The sequence below is a fragment of the Bufo gargarizans genome, chromosome 6 (assembly GCF_014858855.1).
Source record: "Bufo gargarizans isolate SCDJY-AF-19 chromosome 6, ASM1485885v1, whole genome shotgun sequence".
NCBI classification, from domain to species: Eukaryota; Metazoa; Chordata; class Amphibia; order Anura; family Bufonidae; genus Bufo; species Bufo gargarizans.
In genome coordinates this window covers 105872466-105893565 of record NC_058085.1, presented here as the reverse complement: position 1 = coordinate 105893565, position 21100 = coordinate 105872466, and the positions used below count along the sequence as shown (strand labels likewise).

General features: G+C 46.0%; 1 protein-coding gene across 1 annotated transcript in view; it reads left to right on the top strand.

Moving 5' to 3' along the window:
• Positions 1-21100, top strand: part of BRCA1 (BRCA1 DNA repair associated) — a 134928-nt gene that overhangs the window by 71285 nt on the left and 42543 nt on the right. Inside the window, exons 15-16 of the mRNA XM_044299957.1 lie at positions 4790-5076; positions 15401-15488. Of these exons, the coding sequence (XP_044155892.1) occupies positions 4790-5076; positions 15401-15488 (375 nt within the window). The remainder of the gene's footprint in view (positions 1-4789; positions 5077-15400; positions 15489-21100) is intronic.

Here is a 21100-nt window from a genome sequence, read left to right as displayed (position 1 = left end):
GCAGGGTGTCAGAATCCTGCCAATCAGATATTGATGGCAGCGGTCCGATGCACAGCTCCCCCACCGATCATCTGTGCTGCAATATCTCCTGCACCAGAGTTACACAGCTCTATCTATTTTTGTAGTGGACGATGCTAGTTACTGCAGCACTGCTCCTTCCAAACTGAATGAGAGAAGTGCTGCAGTAGTCAGTTCATCCACTACAGGACGGAGCGGTGTAGTTCCACTGCCAGAGCTGCTGCGGAACAGCTGGTTGGCATAAAGTGAGGTGTCGGACCCCCCCCCCCACCAATCCGATATCTTGAAGATAAGCCATCCTTATTAAAGTACTGGTAAACCCCTTTTAATATTATGTAATCTTCTACAGGTCTTTAACACCTATATATTACATCATAGGATTTTTATATTCTGAATGTGTAAATATGGTATTATGGCAGGGATGCTAGGGGTGACCTGACCAATTGTATTCAGTAGCATTTAGGGTAGGTTTACATTAAAGGGGTATTCCAGTTGGTTAAACTTATCTCCTACCCTCGGTGGTTCGTGCTCCTTCACTTTGGGACCCGCTCCCATCTCTAGAAGATGACCAATGTGTGAGATGGGCCAACCCCTTTAAAAGATCTGCTGCCAATATCTTGGTGCCAGATATCCCAGGACACCTTCAGAGGTCTTGTGGAGTCCATGCCTAGATGGTTTAGAGTTGTTTTGGTATCACTAGGGAGACTTAGACTATAAAAGGTGGTTTTAATGTATGTCTGTCTATACACAGATATGTAGCAGAGCTGAAGTTGCCATTGCTCTGTGATTCTCGATAAGAATGCAGATAAGGGCTTGTGCACCCTTTTTGCATCCATATGTCCGTTCCTCAGATTATAGAACACGTCCTATTCCTGTCCGTATTGTGGACATGTCTATATAGCCGCTTTTATTAAAGGGGTCATCCAAGTTATTTTTACTGATGACCTATCAGGATAGGTCATCAATATCAGATCGGCAGGGGTCCGACATCCGGCACCACTGCCGATCAGCTGGTTGAAGAGAAGGCTCGCGCCGTTACCTGCTCGCCGTCGCAACCGCAGCGATAAGCACGTGTAACTACATTCTTTTCAAAGGGACGGCTCGTTCCTATACACTTATACTGCGCGCACCTTCTCTTCAACCAGCTGATCGACGGGGGTGCCGGGTGTCGGACCCCCGCCGATCTGATATTGATTCTGTTCTGAGGATAGGTCATCAGTAAAAATAACTTTGACAACCCCTTTAATGAGTGAGAAAAATACGGTGTGCACCCGGAAGGTGTCCGAATTTTGCAGTTCCGTGGTTTGCGACCCCGGAATACCAACGTAGTCATGTGCATGAACCCTAAACCTAATAAGGTATTGTGGTACACAAAGGAAACGGTTAACTGACAGTCGGCTCTGCTACATCTGTATCTAAACACATTTGTCTGGCTAAGTGTTTTTTTTCCTCATGATTTATTTTCGTTTTATGTAATTTTTTGAAGTATGTATTCTGCTGGGGTTGGAACAAGTTCACGTATTAAATTGATTTGGCCATCCAATTAATCTGAAAGCATATCAGTGTGCCCGTCCATCTAAGTATTGAAATATTCTAAAGGAACAAGCTTTTAGTTTAGCTTTTGGGACATCACATGTCCATTTGCTATGGATTGCCTGTTGTTTTTCATTTGCTTTGCTTTTATGCACCGATGGCCGTATGCCTTGTAATAGCGCAGTTTAATTAAGTCCGTTTTCATGCCATAGGAACGCCGTTGTTGGTCCAATGTCAGTATTTCTGTAGCCGATTCAGAAATGATTCTGGGTGGAACAGATTGATGATGTTACCAGACAATATGTGCACTATGTTAGCAATAGCGGCCGTGCGCTTTCTGATTTAAGGTCCTAAATCCTAATTATATAGTATTGGCTGATTATCATCATCTATACACTTATACCCCCTTCCCCCCACAATACTGCAATCAGCAGCACTTGGCTATCTCCAGCAGTCCCATAGAGAATTAATGAATTGGACCCCCCCTTCTTCGGATCAGTGGGGGTCCCAGCAGTCAGACCCCCGGAGATCAGTTAGATATCCCCTATCCTGTAGATGAGGAATAATTTAATAATCTTGGTACAAGCGCTTTAAGACTGGGCTGCTTACACTGGCTTTGTTTGTCCAGTGTACTCCGACCTGGTATGACTGCATCCGACACCAGCCTTAGTTCCTTCAGGCTTGTGGTGTGAACGGCTCCTGATTTAGCAGCTAAAGAGAAGCTATCAGCAGCTCTGACATGTCTGGTTCCCCAACAAGTAACCATTATAAAGTCTCTTATCTAAGAGTTATGCATTGTGCTGTTCCCCTTTAATTGCTATTATTTGGATATGTTTGACATACAGTTGCAAGAAAAAGTATGTGAACCCTTTGGAATGATATAGATTTCTGCACAAATTGGTCATAAAGTGTGATCTGATCTTCATCGAAGTCATAACAATAGACAATCACAGTCTGCTCAAACTAATAACACACAAAGAATTAACTGTTACCATGTTTTTGAACACACCATGTAAACATTCACAGTGCAGGTGGAAAAAGTATGTGAACCCTTGGATTTAATAACTGGTTGAACCTCCTTTGGCAGCAATAACTTCAACCAAACGTTTCCTGTAGTTGCAGATCAGACGTGCACAACAGTCGGGAGTAATTCCTGACCATTCCTCTTTACAGAACTGTTTCAGTTCAGCACTATTCTTGGGATGTCTGGTGTAAATCGCTTTCTTGAGGTCATGTCACAGCATCTCAATCGGGTTGAGGTCAGGACTCTGACTGGGCCACTCCAGAAGGCGTATTTTCTTCTGTTTAAGCCATTCTGTTGTTGATTTACTTCTATGCTTTGGGTCGTTGTCCTGTTGCAACACCCATCTTCTGATGAGCTTCAGCTGGTGGAAAGATGGCCTTAAGTTCTCCTGCAAAATGTCTTGATAAACTTGGTAATTCATTTTTCCTTTGGCAATCCGTCCAGGCCCTGACGCAGCAAAGCAGCCCCAAACCATGATGCCCCCACCACCATACTTCACAGTTGGGATGAGGTTTTGATGTTGGTGTGCTGTGCCTCTTTGTGTGTTTCTTCCAAACAACTCAACTTTTGGTTTCATCTGTCCACAGACTATCTTGCCAGTACTGCTGTGGAACATCCAGGTGCTCTTGTGCAAACTGTAAATGTGCAGCAATGTTTTTTTTTTGGACAGCAGTGGCTTCCTCTGTGGTATCATCCCATGAAATCCATTCTTGTTTAGTCTTTTACGTATCGTAGATTCACTAACAGGGATGTTGGCATATGCCAGTGACTTTTGTAAGTCTTTAGTTGACACTCTAGGATTCTTCTTCACCTCATTAAGCAGTCTGTGCTGTGCTCTTGCAGTCATCTTTACAGGACGGCCACTCCTAGGGACAGTAGCAACAGTGCTGAACTTTCTCCATTTATAGACAATTTGTCTTACCGTGGACTGATGAACTTACCGTGGACTTTTACAACCCTTTCCAACTTTATGCAAGTCAACAATTCTTAATCGTAGGTCTTCTGAGAACACTTTTGTGCAAGGCATCATTCACATCAGGCAATGCTTCTTGTGAAAAGCAAACCCAGAACTGGTGTGTGTTTTCTATAGGGCAGGGCAGCTGTAACCAACACCTCCAATCTCATCTCATCTCATTGATTGGACTCCAGTTGGCTGACTGACACCTTACTCCAATTAGCTCTTGGAGATGTCATTAGTCTAGGGGTTCACATACTTTTTCCACCTGCACTGTGAATGTTTACATGGTGTGTTCAATAAAAACATGGTAACATTTAATTCTTTGTGTGTTATTAGTTTAAGCAGACTGTGATTGTCTATTGTTGTGACTTAGATGAATATCAGATCACATTTTATGACCAATTTGTGCAGAAATCCATATAATTCCAAAGGGTTCGCATACTTTTTCTTGCAACTGTATATGCTGGGTGCACATCCCACCTACTGCATAATCAGATTGTTCTATGCACTTTATCAGTGAAGGGGGTTTTAATCCAGGATAACTTATCTGATGTCATACAGTATACTATGTATGTATAGCTCTGATTGGTGGATATGGGAAGCAAGATCATTTTAGTAAATAAACCCCATAGGCCCGTCATAGCTAACATACGGTACTCCAGCTGTGGTAAAACTACAACTCCCAAGATGCACACTTGCTTGGCTGTTTTTCAGAACTCCATAGAAATGAATGGAGTATTGTGGGAGTCAGTTTCACAACAGCTGGAGTGCCGGAGGTTAGCCATCACTGCTATAGGTATAGGACTGTAAAAAAAAATATATATATATATATTATATAATATATAATATATAATTATATTATATTTTAGGCTGAGTTAACATCACGTTTTTGTCTTACAATACTGTTAACATAGTCCAAAAAAGTACACCTTAAATGGATGCCATACAGTGGTATCCACCACCATAGAGTTTTATTGCGGGAAAAAAAAGGGGATCTGCAGTTCTTTTTAGCATCTGATCGGTGGGGTCTGACACCCGTCAATCAGCTGTTTGAGAAGGAAGCTGTACTCCAGTAGCGTCGCTGCCTTCTCGCGGTTTCCCTCAGGCCCAGTGACGTCACGACTAGTATGACTGGCCCGGGAGCGGCTAAGCTCCATTCAGGTGAACAGAGCTTGTATGTGTTGCTATGCAGCCCCATACCATAATTCAGATTTGGATCACATATATATTATTTACTGTGTGTATCCTTTTTGTAGTTCCAGATTGTGCACCGCCTGCATCCAGCCTGAAAAATTCCAAGTCTCCCAAACGAAGCCTGAGGAGTAAACTGCAAGCAGCAAATAGCCATAGCACTTTCAGTAGAGGAAGCACTAGACAATCGCCGCAGCAATCAAGCAAGCAACCGAGTAGCACTCCGAGAAGCTCGTCGCCCACATTTTCATCACCCTTAAGGAGTAAAGTAGCTCCTTCAGTCAAGAGTCCTGTAGTTTCTAGGAAAAGAAACTATTGTCTTGTGACATCCGGCTTGAGTCAAGGTGAAGTGGTAAGTACATATATTTGCGTGTATTGTTCTGTCCTCCTTATGTGTGAGCAAAGCATAACTTGACAGCTAAACGTCCTCCTAATTTTATTGTAAGGATAGGTGTGTAACTGAGAAATGGAAAGAAAGGAATAGGCTTACTACAGTGAGTGAGCACCTGGCAATATGCCATGACACATGACAAATTTTAGGATGTATATTAATGTACATTGATAGGTCATGTTGTATTGTAATTTACAATACAAAATGACCATGAATTACAGGATGCTTAATGACCTATTATATGAATATACACTGTATAATGCTAAGTTAACACTATGAAACTGACTAGTTATGCCACGTTAAGTCTGGATGAGGAGGGTGGCAATGGATGCTGCTCGTCTTTAGTGATCTTGGAAAAGAATGGCTGCTGTGTGCTGTGCTGTGCTGATGATGATGTCCACAAGGTCATAGCAAGCAGCTACGGCGGACCTAAGACACTTCTAATACTAAACCCTAACTAACTAAAAGCTATTTGCAAAAACAGGCACTAGATGGAGCCAAAGCAACATTAACAACTGACACAGATAATAGATGCCTGCTGAAGGCAAGGTATCTGTTTCTTTCAAGAAGCACTCCCACCAAAAAAGTATTTTCAGACCTGTTAGAAAGGTACACGATGTAAACTGTAGTGAAGGTAATCCCCTTACCAGTGACTGTATTAGTGAGTTATAACCTCCCTTCTGATCCTGTGCTGTGTCATGTGACCAACACTCTGATTCTCCATATTAATTACAGCATCTTAAGTGTGGACAGGAAGCCAGTTTCTCTGTGTATTCCTATGGGAGCAACAAGGTCATTCTCATAGGAATAAATAGAGAAGTAACTGACTTCCTGTGTCAGTTGTAGACTGTGTTGGTCACATGACACAGCTGAGGATCAGAAGGGAGGTTATAACTCACAAATGCAATCACTTTTTAACCTGGGTCAGCGTCTGTGTTCTGCCGCAGTTTCTTTGGTAAATCGTTGTTGGATTTTTTAACATGAACATAGTTTTAGGAGATCATGCTATGATTTCCTGCTGTGAAAGACCCTCAATTAGGGTGAGGTCACACCACCGCTACCAATTTGCATTCTTCTGCTTCTTTATAGGAGTAGAACAATGAAGGTAACATAAGCGCCTGATTTGGCATATAACTGACCTGAACAGAGTCCATGGAATACAATAGAGTCTGTTTTACATACCCACTGAAGATGACACCTCTAGTAAAATTAACTTGACAATTTTTAATGAATGGAGAGTAGTTCATTCTGTTCAGTCTTGTTGGACCCGAATGAACAGTGGCCTGTCACTTAGGTTTCATATTCAATCTCTTCTTACATGCACTTAAAGGGAGACAACCCCTGTCAGGGCACTTAGGACATCCCCTGCACAGAGCCTGTATTAGCCAGAACAGCAAACCGATCTGTCATCGATGCTCCTGCTCTGGTGGACACCGGTTGTCCATGCATTAAATAATGGCCATTCATCTGAATGACCTCCATGAAGCGTTGCATTCCCTCTACAGTGGACTCATGTTGATTAGCTGATTAGTGCCACTGCTGTAGTCTGAAAGGGTCTGGATCACTGCAGACATTGGTGGCATATCTCTAGGATATGGCACTATTGTCCTATTGGCAGGGCTTTGATCTCTGTGAGCCCTGCCAAGCTCTTGGCATCAGTGTGCCCCCTTGAATGGCCCCAGTGGTGGTATATATTATGTGGTCATGAAGGACACTTCTACTGCCAGCTGTCTGTCATATTTTAGAACGGGTCTACTCTTTGTTTGAAGATGCAGAACAGACCCTTGGATGTCATACCTACTATTCAGTGTAATTCCACTTCCATATCACTCAAGTTTGTCAAATGTATGAGCAAAGCCATTAACTGTTCTGGTACCAGTAATTAATTCCCTCCAGCTCCAGTCTGATCCCCTTGCACTAACTGCTTAAGCAGAGCACGGCTAAATGGTGAGAATTGAGGCAATTAATCAGAGTGGGACTGCTAATGATGTTGGCAGAGATATGTGGGATGTCATCAGGCTTGGCACCAAACCTTTCTTCCATGAGTGTATAATTCTGGATAGAACATGACAACACAACCTTCAGGAACTTAATTAAAACTATTACAGCGATTCTGCAATATCAGGCACCATGTCAGAGCTGGTAACATGATGGATGTAATAACACGGAAATGAGTGCATTATGCTGGTTAAACAGGGCTATCCATCATTGCCACCCCGTTAGGAGTCCTCTGTATGCGATTACCTGTGAAAAAAGGAGATACTCTAAAATAGAGCAGGTTGTAATTATTGTTTGGAATGGTTTACGACACTGGCGATATAACAGTAATGTATCACGTGGATGGTTGAGAGTTGTAATTTAAAGGGTGCCTGTCATCGGAACCGACCTATGGGGCTATGTACATGTTCCTACTGTTCATGCTCCCATCATTCAGAAAATGGTTTTGCTTCAACGCAAAAATATTGTCTTTATGTCAAAAATCTACTTTGAAAATGTCCCCGACGTCATCAACAGGAGTCATGGGGGTGCTGGATGAGGAGAGTCACCCTCCTGATCTGCCGCCCATCTCGCTCTCAAAGACCGCCCCCTTGCCTCCTTAACGTCAGCACTTGGTCATGTGGAATCTTGCGCAGGAACAGAAGACCCCCTTGCGTTGCTGTGATCCTAACATGCGCAGTGAACAGAGGTGTTTGTACCTCCGCTTCAAACGCTGGCTGCCAGGACTGATGTTAGCTAATGTGACGCAGGAGCGCCTGGAGCCTCAGGACCACATACAGCAGTGTGTACACCTCCAGTGACTGTGCATGCCATGATCACGGTAGCTCAAGGAGGTCTTCTGCGCCTGAATTGGATTTCGCACAGCCGGGTGCTGACATCAGAAAGGCATGGGGTGGTCTGTCAGAGGGGAGGTCTGTGAGAGCGAGATGGGTGGGAGTGTGAGAGGACGACTTGCATGACTCTCCTCATGCAACACCCCAATGACTCCATGAGCTGCCTGTTGATGACGTCAGGAACATTTTCAAAGATGATTTTGACATCAAATTTTTTTTTTATGAATGTATGAACATGTAAATGGCTCTATAGGTCAATATTGATGACGGGTTCACTTTAAAGGGAACCTGTCACATTAAGGCCCCATGTACATGACCGTATTTTTGGTCTGCATCTGCTTCGCGCTTTCTGCGGATAGGATGTGGACCCATTCCTTTTTAATGGGTCCGCAAAAAAACGGACAGTACACAGTGTGCTATCTGCATCCTTGTCCGTTCCATACCCTACAAAAAAAGACAGAACCTGTCCTATTCTTGTCTATTTTGCAGACAAACATAGGCCTTGTTACAATGGATCTGCAAAACAAAAAAATGGACGTCACTTTTTTTTTTTTTTTGCGGATCCGTCTTGAACCTTTAACATGGCATCTGAGCTGTAGGTAGCATGTGAATGAGCATAAGGAGCTGAACAGACTGATATATAGTTTTGTGGAGAAAGTCAGTAGAAGTTGTCATACATTTAAATTCCTGCTCATTCTGGGCTTTGAAGTCCTGGAGGCGGTCCTATCAGTGACTGACAGCCTTCCCTCTATGACTGGGTATACAGAGATAGCTGTCAATCACTGATAGGACCGCCTCCTGGACTACAAAGCTCGGAATGAGCAGGAATGTAAATGAATGAAATGCACGTTTTACTGAATCTTTTTCCCCAAAACTATATATCGGTCTGCTCAGCTCCTCCTGCTCTATAACATACTGCCTGCAGCCCAGGCACCATGTTTAACGCGTCCGGTTCCCTTTAAGAGTATGTATTCTTGGAGAAGTTTGTGCATTCAGTCTCTGCACTGAACATGCTCCTCTACTTGTGCATTTCTTTCTCTCCTGAGGGCTTTGATGTGGCCTCTAATCGATAAGATGGCTGCTCCATCAGCAGCGAGGCAAGCCGGTTTCCCTTATTCAATTCCTTTTAAGTGGGCTGAAGCCTTTGCTTCTAGCTGTGACCTTTTGGCATCATCTCCGCTTACATACTTGAGAGCCTGCACGGCTCTGAATATTTGGCACTCACCGTCAACACGCCGCGGCTCTTAAACCCTTCGTCAGAGCTCTCAATTCCACTTGCTTCATAAATTATTGAGAAATGAATGTGGATTACACTGCAGAGAAGAATTGCATTTTAAATCCTTTGATCGGCATTTCCTTTTTGCCTGGTTTCAGGTAGAAGAAATATGTATAAATATATATTTTTTAAAGATCTGTCCTGCAGGGACTCGCCTCTCTCCCTTCCACCATTATCCCTTTGCGTTTGTATTCTAGCAGCTGTAGTAGATGTTTGATTTGCTTTCAGATAGAATTTGGGTGCGTCATGTACTTGTCAGGTTGGAATTAAAATATAGACATTCACTGAATTCTGACATATGTCTATATGCTGCATACAAATACAGTCTAAAAGAAAACGCAAGTGACCTGTCAGGTTTTATTGGCTCTTAGCAACGTCAGGTGGCGTTATAGTAACTTTGAGGTGTGCAATGGCACCATCATCACTTACAGTAATCCTGCTGGACAGGAAAAAAGTTGTGACACGAATACCACGCTTTTCGCCCACTTGACGTCAGAGGTCGCGCTACCTTTTTTCTGGAAGAGTAAAAATACTCCTCTTACCATTTTTGAGGAGTATTTTCAGCCGATGAGTACGAAAGTTACAGTAATTCAAATAGTTAATACGAAGGCCTACGTAACAATAAGGGGTTGCTATTTATGCAGGGAAACCATTACTAGTACTCTAGAACTGTCTACCATGCATAAATAGCAAATTCAGACCATTTTAAATTTAGCCGAGGTCACTGTTGCGCTGAGGGGGTCGGTACCACTGAGGTCACTGTTGCGCTGAGGGGGTCGGTACCACTGAGGTCACTGTTGCGCTGAGGGGGTCGGTACCACTGAGGTCACTGTTGCGCTGAGGGGGTCGGTACCACTCAGGTCACTGTTGCGCTGAGGGGGTCGGTACCACTCAGGTCACTGTTGCGCCTAGGGGGTCGGTACCACTCAGGTCACTGTTGCGCTGAGGGGGTCGGTGCCACTCAGGTCACTGTTGCGCTGAGGGGGTCGGTACCACTCAGGTCACTGTTGCGCTGAGGGGGTCGGTACCACTCAGGTCACTGTTGCGCTGAGGGGGTCGGTACCACTCAGGTCACTGTTGCGCTGAGGGGGTCGGTACCACTCAGGTCACTGTTGCGCTGAGGGGGTCGGTACCACTCAGGTCACTGTTGCGCTGAGGGGGTCGGTACCACTCAGGTCACTGTTGCGCTGAGGGGGTCGGTACCACTCAGGTCACTGTTGCGCTGAGGGGGTCGGTACCACTCAGGTCACTGTTGCGCTGAGGGGGTCGGTACCACTCAGGTCACTGTTGCGCTGAGGGGGTCGGTACCACTCAGGTCACTGTTGCGCTGAGGGGGTCGGTACCACTCAGGTCACTGTTGCGCTGAGGGGGTCGGTACCACTCAGGTCACTGTTGCGCTGAGGGGGTCGGTACCACTCAGGTCACTGTTGCGCTGAGGGGGTCGGTACCACTCAGGTCACTGTTGCGCTGAGGGGGTCGGTACCACTCAGGTCACTGTTGCGCTGAGGGGGTCGGTACCACTCAGGTCACTGTTACAGTGATTTTATGAGGTTTAAAGGGTTTGTCCTGTTCTGGGGTAATGTGGCTGATGGGGTTATGACTTATGAACAGACTGTGGCTGCTTCCTCTAATTACAGAACAGGCCGCCTCCGGTTGCTATAGGTAACAGCTGTACTGTACTCCTCATGACGCACGCTGCCTGCACATTAGGAGCTGTACACTACAGATAAGGGTGGAAAACTGAAACGTTGTCAGTGACGCAACACTCACCATGCTGCTGGCCGTCACTTATGGGTAACCTGTGCGAAATGTGGCGTTGCCGAACAGTTACTACTAGCAGGGCTGGTTCCTGACAGGGTGCACACCGCGGACGAGCACCGCTATAGCTCACATATCCGTATGTGTTCATCGCCAGATTAGGCTCATTCAGCTTGTGAGGCTGAACAAGTTAAAACAAGGAGCTGCAGCAAGGCCTCTTACCCCGCCAGTGACTATCACGAGCACCTCCTTCCTTACTTCAGAGCGGTGTGCCATAAGCTCCGGCAGCCCGCTCAAACTGACCAATCACTAAGCTCCTTACTGTAAGGAGCTTTGTCATTGGTTGTTTCAGGCAGCAGCCTCATCGCTGCGCTGTAGAGATGGGAAGTTCGGATCTTTCACATGAATCTGTTCACTCGCTGAGCTGACCAGAAGCAAGTGAACCGAAGCTTAGGTTGCACATGCGCTGATGACTGAAGCCTCAATTCACTTGCTGACTTCGATTAACACTGGGGTAAATAATTAAAATGGAGGCTTTAAATGTATTTTAAAAAAAATACATCTCTCTGAATAGTTACATAGCTACTGAATGAGACAGAAGGGATGCCTTTAACATTATATATATATATATATATATATATATATATATATAATTACACACACAGTACAGACCAAAAGTTTGAACACACCTTCTCATTCAAAGAGTTTTCTTTATTTTCATGACTATGAAAATTGTAGATTCACACTGAAGGCATCAAAACTATGAATTAACACATGTGGCATTATATACATAACAAAAAAGTGTGAAACAACTGAAAATATGTCATATTCTAGGTTCTTCAAAGAAGCCACCTTTTGCTTTGATTACTGCTTTGCACACTCTTGGCATTCTCTTGTCTTTCTACATGCAAAGCCAATTTGACCCTAAAGGGTTAATTCAATCCTGTAATCTAAACTGTGTCCTGTCACCTCTCTTACCTCTGCTGACTGCGTCTGTCCATTAACCTTATCACTGCTGCATCCTGGTCATCAGCCTCAGTGTAAACTGTTCTAGTGACTGACGGTTCTTTTAACTCAAAGAATCGAACCACCAGAAATACTGTTATGTAGCTGACTGGCATTAGCGATTCGCTAATGTCAGCACTACATAACAGTATGTTTCTAACAGTAGTTCCTGCACCGTTTTTTGTTAAAAACGTACTTTTATAGATATGCTAATGAGCCTCTAGGTGCTATGTGGGCGTCATTAGCACCTAGAGGGCTCTGTCCACTAACCATTTCAGCCGCCCATCGTGTCCCTCCAGCCCGCCCCGCTCCTGTTGATTGACGTGAAACTTCTCAGTATCGAGTACCATTTTCTGCGCCGTGCGCTTCTGTATTCGGCGCAGGCGCAGTGAGTGAATGCCGCGCTCCTGGTGCCGGCTTCCTCATTGTAACGTAGTTGGCGCAGTGAGGATTCCGGTGCTGGGAGAATACAGAAGCGCACGGTGCAGGCGCGGGAATTGGTACTCGATACTGAGAAGTTTTACGTCAATCAACAGGAGCGGTGCGGGCTGTAGGGACGCGATGGGCGGCTGAAATGGTTGGTGGACGGAGCCCTCTAGGTGCTACTGACTCCCACATAGCACCTAGAGGCTCATTAGCATATCTATAAAAGTACGTTTTTAACAAAAACGGCTGCAGGAACTACTGTTAGAAACATACTGTTATGTAGTGCTGACATTAGCGAATCGCTAATGTCGGTCGGCTGCATAACAGTATTTCTGGTGGTAGAAACCCTTTAACCTGACTCATTGGATTCTTAGACTCCCTGTACAGTGTGTGACTCAGAGCTGCTTGCCTCAGCTCTGATTGGTTGGTGGGCGGGGAGGGGCTGGCTTCCACTCTAGGATCAGATTACACTCCTCCCTCCCTGCTGCCAGCGTCTCTATGCTCTATCTGACTGAGCGGCTTCACTCGGATCAGCTCAGTCAGAGGAATCAACTCCTCCGGTTCAGTGAACTGAATCGATTCAAAATGCTTTCAGTGTTACTATGGCAGTCAGGACGCTATTAAAGTCCTGGTTGCCATAGTAGGAGCGGGGGAGCGGTATACGTACAGTCCGCGCTAGGGGTGCACCGAAATGAAAATTCTGGTCCGAAACCGAAAATTCAGGATACCCCTTAACCGAAACCGAAACTGCCTTTTTGCCCAAATACTTTTAAAAGACCCCCCACCTCATAACAGTGCCATCCACAGACCCCCCCCACCTCATAACAGTGCCATCCACAGACCCCCACCCACCCCATAACAGTGCCATCCACAGACCCCCACCCACCCCATAACAGTGCCATCCACAGACCCCCACCCACCCCATAACAGTGCCATCCACAGACCCCCCCCCACCTCATAACAGTGCCATCCACAGACCCCCACCCACCCCATAACAGTGCCATCCACAGACCCCCACCCACCCCATAACAGTGCCATCCACAGACCCCCACCCCATAACAGTGCCATCCACAGCCCCCATTGTACAATTAATAGATTAATAGAAAATAGCGGGGAGGAGCTGGGGGCCGGTGCGTTCACTGTTCTCCGGCCCCCAGCTCCAGTAGTTATAAAATGTTGTACAATTAATAAGAAATCTATTCATTTGGCCCCCCTCTGCAGTATTACATTCAATACAGCCACATCATACTCACAGGGCTGTCATCTTAATGCTGGCCGGCCGGGCAGAGGAGCGGCAGCGTCACAACTGACGTCATGTGCCCGGCCTACTTTCTGAATGAAGGAGGCGGCGCAGGCATGTGACGTCAGTCGTGATGCTGCCGCTCGTCTGCCCGGCCGGCCAGCACAGCCCTGTGAGTAGGATGTGGCTGTATTGAATGTAATACTGCAGAGGGGGGCCAAATGAATAGATTTCTTATTAATTGTACAACATTTTATAACTACTGGAGCTGGGGGCCGGAGCACAGTGAACGCACCGGCCCCCAGCTCCTCCCCGCTATTTCCGGCCGATATGTAAAAATATCGGCAGAAACAGATTAGGTGCATTCTCGGCCGATATTTTCGGCCGCCGAAATTTCGGTGCACCTTTAGTCCGCGCGGCTCCCGGGGCGCTCCAGAGTGACGTCAGAGCGCCCCATGCGCATGGATGACGTGCCATGCGATCACGTGATCCATGCGCTTGGGGCGCCCTGACGTCACTCTGGAGCGCCCCGGGAGCCGCACGGATGGTAAGTATGCTGCTCCCCCGCACCCCACTACACTTTACCATGGCTGCCGGGACTTTAGCGTCCCGGCAGCCATGGTAACCACTCTAAAAAAGCTAAACGTCGGATCCGGCAATGCGCTGAAACGACGTTTAGCTTAAGGCTGGATCCGGATCAATGGGCATTAATTCCGGATCCGGCCTTGCGGCAAGTCTTCAGGATTTTTGACCGGAGCAAAAAGCGCAGCATGCAGCCGTTCCGGAACTGAAGACATCCTGATGCATCCTGAACGGATTTCACTCCATTCAGAATGCATTAGGATAATCCTGATCAGGATTCTTCCGGCATAGAGCCCCGACGACTGAACTCTATGCCGGAAGACAAGAACGCAGGTGTGAAAGAGCCCCAAGATGGCCGCCACTGCCCTCACCCTGAGGCTAATCCCGCCTGCCCTTACTAGCCAGTAACAATAGCCCCCCAAAAGTGTCAGTAACCAGAGCCCTCCCCCTAAAGGGTTAATCTCCTGCAGCACAGAGGGGTCCTCTTACCACATGTTGCTTTCATTTATACACTGAGCAGACGGCAGATCTCCCTTCACTGGTCTGCGCTGCACCAACTCTGCATCCTTCAGCTCTGCTGAGTGAGGGAGCGTCTGCCAAGTGCAGGGACAGGGAGAAGTGCACACAGCCCAGGCACTGGTATCAGCTGCTGGGGAGGACCTGGCTTTAATCATTTACTTACAGTCACTGGCTGTCTGTAATCTGACCTTGCACGCTGCGTGCTCCGTCTAGACTAACATGCCTAGCAACCCTATTTTAAGCACAGGTAAAAGTAGGCAGTACAGGGAACAAAAATGTGGAATTAAGGGGTAATTGAATACACAGTGAAAAGTTGAAATAGGGCCACCAAGGAGATATTAATCACCACAATCCTGTCTTTCTTTAGTTGAAGTCTGTCAAAAGCGTTAGAGGAAGTCTCGGTGTAGCCCCAGCCTTAGGACGGGTTTACACGTCCAGGTTTTCTTATACAGTTTTTGAAGCCAAAACCAGGAATGGATAAAATAAAGTTGAATCCCTTCCCCTCCGTTATGATCCACTCCTGGTTTTGGCTTCAAGTCCTGCATCAGAAAACCTGGGCGTGTAAAGCCAGCCTGAGCATCCTGGTGGTCCACACTGATCTCTCACGGCCATCTTCTTGGACATTAACTTTTCTTTATTCACTTTTAGATTCTGGTTCAGAAGTTTGCACGGAAAACCCAAAGCATCTTTTCCAGCCAAATGTCAGAATTGACCACTCACGTCATCATGAAAACAGGTAGGTGCACGGGCTGTTGTGGCTTCATCCTTTCCAGTACTAGTCTCATTACATCACACTGAATCAAGGCATTTTGATGACCCTAAAATGTATATCGAGTTGTTGGGATTTGTACGGATTATTTCCACACAGAAAGGTTAATGGGAATTGGTTCTGATCAGTCGTAAAGCTTCCTCTAATCCCTCCTAGGAGAATCATTTTGCAGCTTGCCTTCAGCTTATCTACAGTTTAAAACCCAGGACTAGAAGAGAGGTGTGGGAATGATTGTCTAAAGTGTGACAGATCTTATTTTGAAGCTTAAGTATTGTGATTTTCCATTTGGAAAGGTTCTCCTTCCTTCTGCAGGGACCCAATCATGTGTTTTGCAAGCTAAATTACTGATGGACCAGTAATGCCGTTCAGCCATGTGATAGGCCACTATAGTTGAGATTCTCTCCTGAGCAAACTTTGCCTAAGCTGTAGAGGATTGAATTTTTTTTTCTGCCATAGTTACTTTGCTTTTGATGGTGGCTGAACCTGACGTTGGCCATCTAATGTGGATGGAAGCCTCAGGACTTGATCAGAACTGTAGTTGATGGGGGAGACAAGGATTGGGCAATTGGAATTTAACATGTGAAATCCCTTTCTTCTTTGAAAGAGAGATGTTTGACAGCAGATTACTTCCTGTTTTCCATTCAGAACACACTTGACCGAGCATTCGGCCAACCGTTATCTAAGTTGTAGACCAGCTTAAAGGATTAGAATAACATGGCTGCATTATTCCAAATAAAAGCCCCACACCTGTCCATGGGTTGTCTGTCTGGCATGGGGGAAATCCAGTCAGTATCTGGTGTGGCCTGCATTTGCGTCACGCAGTGCAACACATCTCCATCGCGTAGAGTTGATCAGGTTGTTGATTGTGGCCTGTGGAATGTTGGTCCACTCCTCTTCAATAGCTGTGCGAAGTTGCAGAATATTGTCAGGAACTGGAACACGCTGTCGTATACGCCGATCCAGAGCATCCCAAACATGTTCAATGGGTGACATCTCCGGTGAGTATGCTGGCCATGCAAGAACTGTTTTTTTCAGCTTCCAGGAATTGTGTACAGATCCTTGCAATATGGGGCTGTGCATTATCATGCTGCAACATGAGGTGATGGTCGTGGGTGAATGGCATCCTGAGACAGTTTCTGACAGTTTGTGCAGAAATTCTTTGGTTATGCAAACCGATTGTTGCTGCAGCTGTCCAGGTGGCTAGTCTCAGACGATCATGGAAGTGAACATGCTGGATGTGGATGTCCTGGGCTGGTGTGGTTACACTTGGTCTGCGATTGTGAGGCCGGTTGGATGTACTGCCAAATTCTCTAAAACGCCTTTGGAGACGGCTTCTGGTAGAGAAATGAGCATTCATTGCATGGACAACAGCTCTGGTAGACATTCATGCAGTGAGCATGCCAATTGCACGCTCCCTCAAACGTTGTGACATCTGTGGCATTGTGCTGTGTGATCAAACTGCACATTTCAGTGTGGCCTTTTATTGTGGGCAGTCTAAGGCACACCTGTGCAATATTCATGCTGTCTAATCAGCACCTTGATATGCCACACCTGTGAGGTGGGATGGATTATCTCGGCAAAGGAGAAGTGCTCCCTAACACAGATGTAGGCAGATTAGCGAACAATATTTTAGAGTAATGGGTCTTTTGTGTATGTAGAAAATGTTTCAGATCTTTAAGTTCAGCTCATGCAAAATGGGAGCAAAAATGAAAGTGTTGTCTTTTATATTTTTGTTCAGTGTATTTTTTTCTTGTGGGGGACTAAAACATTTGACTGCGGAGCCTGTTGAAGCGGGGGGGGGGGGGGGGGGGCGGCATGGACTGATATGAGTGACGACAGTCTGTGTACGTCGCTGTGGTGTATGTTGGCATATATAATTAATCAGCGCTATGAGCAATTCTCTCATAAAAGCTCCAGTGCGGTAGTAACTGTCATTCACTGGGTTGGAGAGGCGTTCTGCTTTCCATTCAGGCCTTCAGTTACATCTGACAGTATAGGACTAAGACATTTTCCTGTTCATTGTTCTTTCCTATGAACCAGACACTAAAACGTTTACCGGTCAGCTCCTCATGGAAAATTTCAGTGTTTAGAATAATCCATCTGCGTCATAGAAGATCAAAGATAATGAGTGAATCAAAACTCGTGTAAAAATAGGCATTGCTTTCTGCATTTTAATCGGCAAACGTAGCGATGACTACATCTGTACCAAGACAGCCCTCACCCTGGCTAGTGCCGTAGGCCATTAATTGGGCTTGATTATCTGCCGGTGGGCGGATTGAAATGCCATCCTGCTTTTCTCCCCTTGTGTTTTTTTGTTTTGTTTTTTTTCTTCTGTGCTGTCCATGCCTAAAGAGGACAGAGAGTGCTATAATGAGTGACACACCACTTCGATCTGGATTGTTTCTTCTCCCCGCGCTGCGGCTGTGTATATATATATGAAATGACTAAGACAGTCCTTGGAAGCTTTATCCATCTAATGTGCCCTGGTGCATGTGGGAATAATGCAGGAACGGCTTGCCAGCAATAGCAGTAGTTATTTTAGCTGGCTGAATGAAGACGATTGTGACACATTTCCTAAATTGATGTGGGCAGGTTAATGAATATTATTATTTAGGCTGGATATAGAAGGAAATGGATCTGCACATGTTTAAAGGGAGTCTGTCACCTCCATATGGCCATATACAGTGCTTACATGGCTCTGTAGCACACCTATACAGGATTGTAACGGTGTCTTTGTCTTTAGACTTGCACCAGCAGGAAAACCGAAGTTTAATTCATGTGCAAATGAGCATTCGCAAGTGCCCAGGGGAGGAGTTCAGTGTGTAAGTGCCCAGGCTGCCCTGCCTTCTTTTCACTTTGCCCGCCCTCCAAGTCCGGACCTATCGATGAGGCAAGAGACTTGGAGAGCGGGCAAAGGCAGAGACTGGGGAGGAGTAAAGTGAAAAGAAGGCAGAGCTGCCTGGGCACCTACACACTGAACGCCGCCCCTGGGCACTTGCGAGGGCTCATTTGCATATGAATTAAACTTCGTTTTTCCTGCTGGTGCAAGTCTAAAGACAAAGGTACCGTTACAATCCTGTATAGGTGTGCTACACAGCCATGTAAGCACTGTATATGGCCATATGGAGGTGACAGACTCCCTTTAAAGGGGTCTGATTAGGGGGTGCGGTCCAAGATGGCTGGACGCAGATAGTAAGAGCTCTGCAGCCAAAGGCTACATTCTAGGAAAAATCCTGGCTCTCAACACCATTTAAGAAAGAAACAACTCCTCAAAGAGCCCTGAAAAGGAACAGATTCACCACTGGTGTCTCCCGTTCTGCGGTGCACATGAGGCAGCAGTGTGGCAAGCCACATCGGGAGCTCAGCAAGAGAGCCACGCGATTCACCTGCGCAGAGGCCCGGAGAGGTTCAGAAGTGTTGCAGAGCCGTTGAGAGGCAAAAGGGAGGGCGAAGAGACAGCGGTGAAAGAGGGAGGACGAGGGAGTGGGAACCGGCGCTTCGTGCAGGCTCCTTCATTTTCCCGCCAGTCGGCCATCTTAACTGCACTTCAACAGCACGGCGAGGAGGGATGAAATGCACACAGCGATTAAGCTCCTGGACCAGATAGGAGCATAACAAATCCCTCATTAGCTGAAACAACCTCTGCCCAAACCAGCTAAGAGAAAGAGGCGACGGCTAGGTACCAGAAAAGATCACAGCACGGCGTAGTGTGGTACAAGCTCAGTCAAGGGGGGGAGGGGGGAAGAAACAACTCCTTGCTATCCAGCAGACTTCTCTTATCTAAGGTAATATATTGTCTCATAAAGCCCCAGATAATACCTATCTCAAAGAGGACAGTTATATCCTGATATAACAATGGGACCGCAAAAAGCACAGAATGCTGCCGAAAAGCTATGTGAATTTGTCAGACAACCAGATGAAGGAACACCAGTGCCACAACAGACTGTTCACACAAGGGCAAGTACAGCGTCAGAGTTATCAGTGCCTACAGCCACATCTGAGGAAGAGCTCGCGCTCAAACAAGTTTCTGCCCAAGTCCTAGAAGCCATAACAGCATGTAAAACCTCCCTCACGGGGAAACTAGAAATTGACCTGGAGCTGTTAGTCAAGATATGCAAAACACGCTGAAGAACGTATTTCACGCATAGATGTTACAGCCACTGTCCCAAGGTCCATATCTGACCTAAATACTAAAGCAGAAACATGGAAGCAAAAAGCAGATGACCTAGAAAACAGGCTTCGTAGAAATAACATTAGAATTATTGGCCTGCCTGAAAGAGCAGAAGGACGTAAGCCAGACGAGTTCATAGAAAAATGCATAAAATAGCTTTTCCCAGAGGCCGAATTCTCCTCAGCCTACGCTGTAAAACGGGCGCACAGAGTACCGGCAAAGCCTCCACCGCCAGGGGCTCCACCTCTCACTGTGCTCGAGGAAGCACTTAGGCGTGAAACGGCCGTCGCCACATTTATTTGACTACTTTGTATGTTTGTCCGCCCCATGCCGTTTGTCGTATCCACATACAAGATCGTGAAATAAAAAGATTGCATCTCTGGTTACTCTCTTAAGCAAGGCTGAGCACCACCTTGATGACAAGCTACACCCGAGGTGAATACTAAAAAGGTTACTGTTGAACGTATATATAAAAAAAGGGGAAAAAGACGCAGTGCCACTTCAACTGTTTTCTAAAACCTTTTTTTTTAAATTAATGTTGCACTGTTGCATATAATCACACTCATTGCACTAAGCTCCTCATATGCCAACACATGCCTACCTTGGAATCATGGCTGATTTAAAAATATTATCTTGGAATGTCAGGGGATTGGGTACAACGCAGAAAAGATCTATGGTACCTGCCTTAGAAACTCTAGTCCATAAATTCTGTGTCTCCAAGAGACACTTCTCACTGGTACTACCTCCAAGGTCTTATGGAAACCCTGGGTTCAGTGGGCTGCACATTCTTACCACACCTCTTCTTCACGAGGAGTATCCCTATTAATCCATAAACAATTGCACTGGGAGGTAAAAGACTTGGCCATTGATTCGGAAGGCAGATGTGTCTTTGTTCATGATCTCATTGACAATGTACAGTACACACTATTGGGTATATATAACCCTCCCTCAGGTTCTTTGCAAGTACTACACCTAGCAGCCACCTATGCAACCACTTACCCGCATTCTAGACTAATCTGCATGGGAGATCTAAATATGATGTTGGACTCCTTGCTAGATCGATTTATGGACATAGCAGACCCAATAAGTGCAGGGAGTCCATTGAGGCTCCATCGGTTCTTGTATGAGTTTAGATGGGCTGACCTTTGGAGGGCCAAACATCCTAGATATAGGGTGTACTCCGGCCATAGCGGGGGTCACAACTCTATAACCCGAATTGACTATATGTCAATGATGTTAAACCTCCGCTCCATCATGTACTTATCTAGGGGGATATCAGACCTTTCGCCAATGCTAGGCATTCTGTTACGTGGCACGTCTTCAGTAATGTACCGGATGAATATACATCTGTTTTGGCTGAATCTGTTGGGCTCAGCAGAGGGGACACCTTACCAGCTAAAAGAGTTCC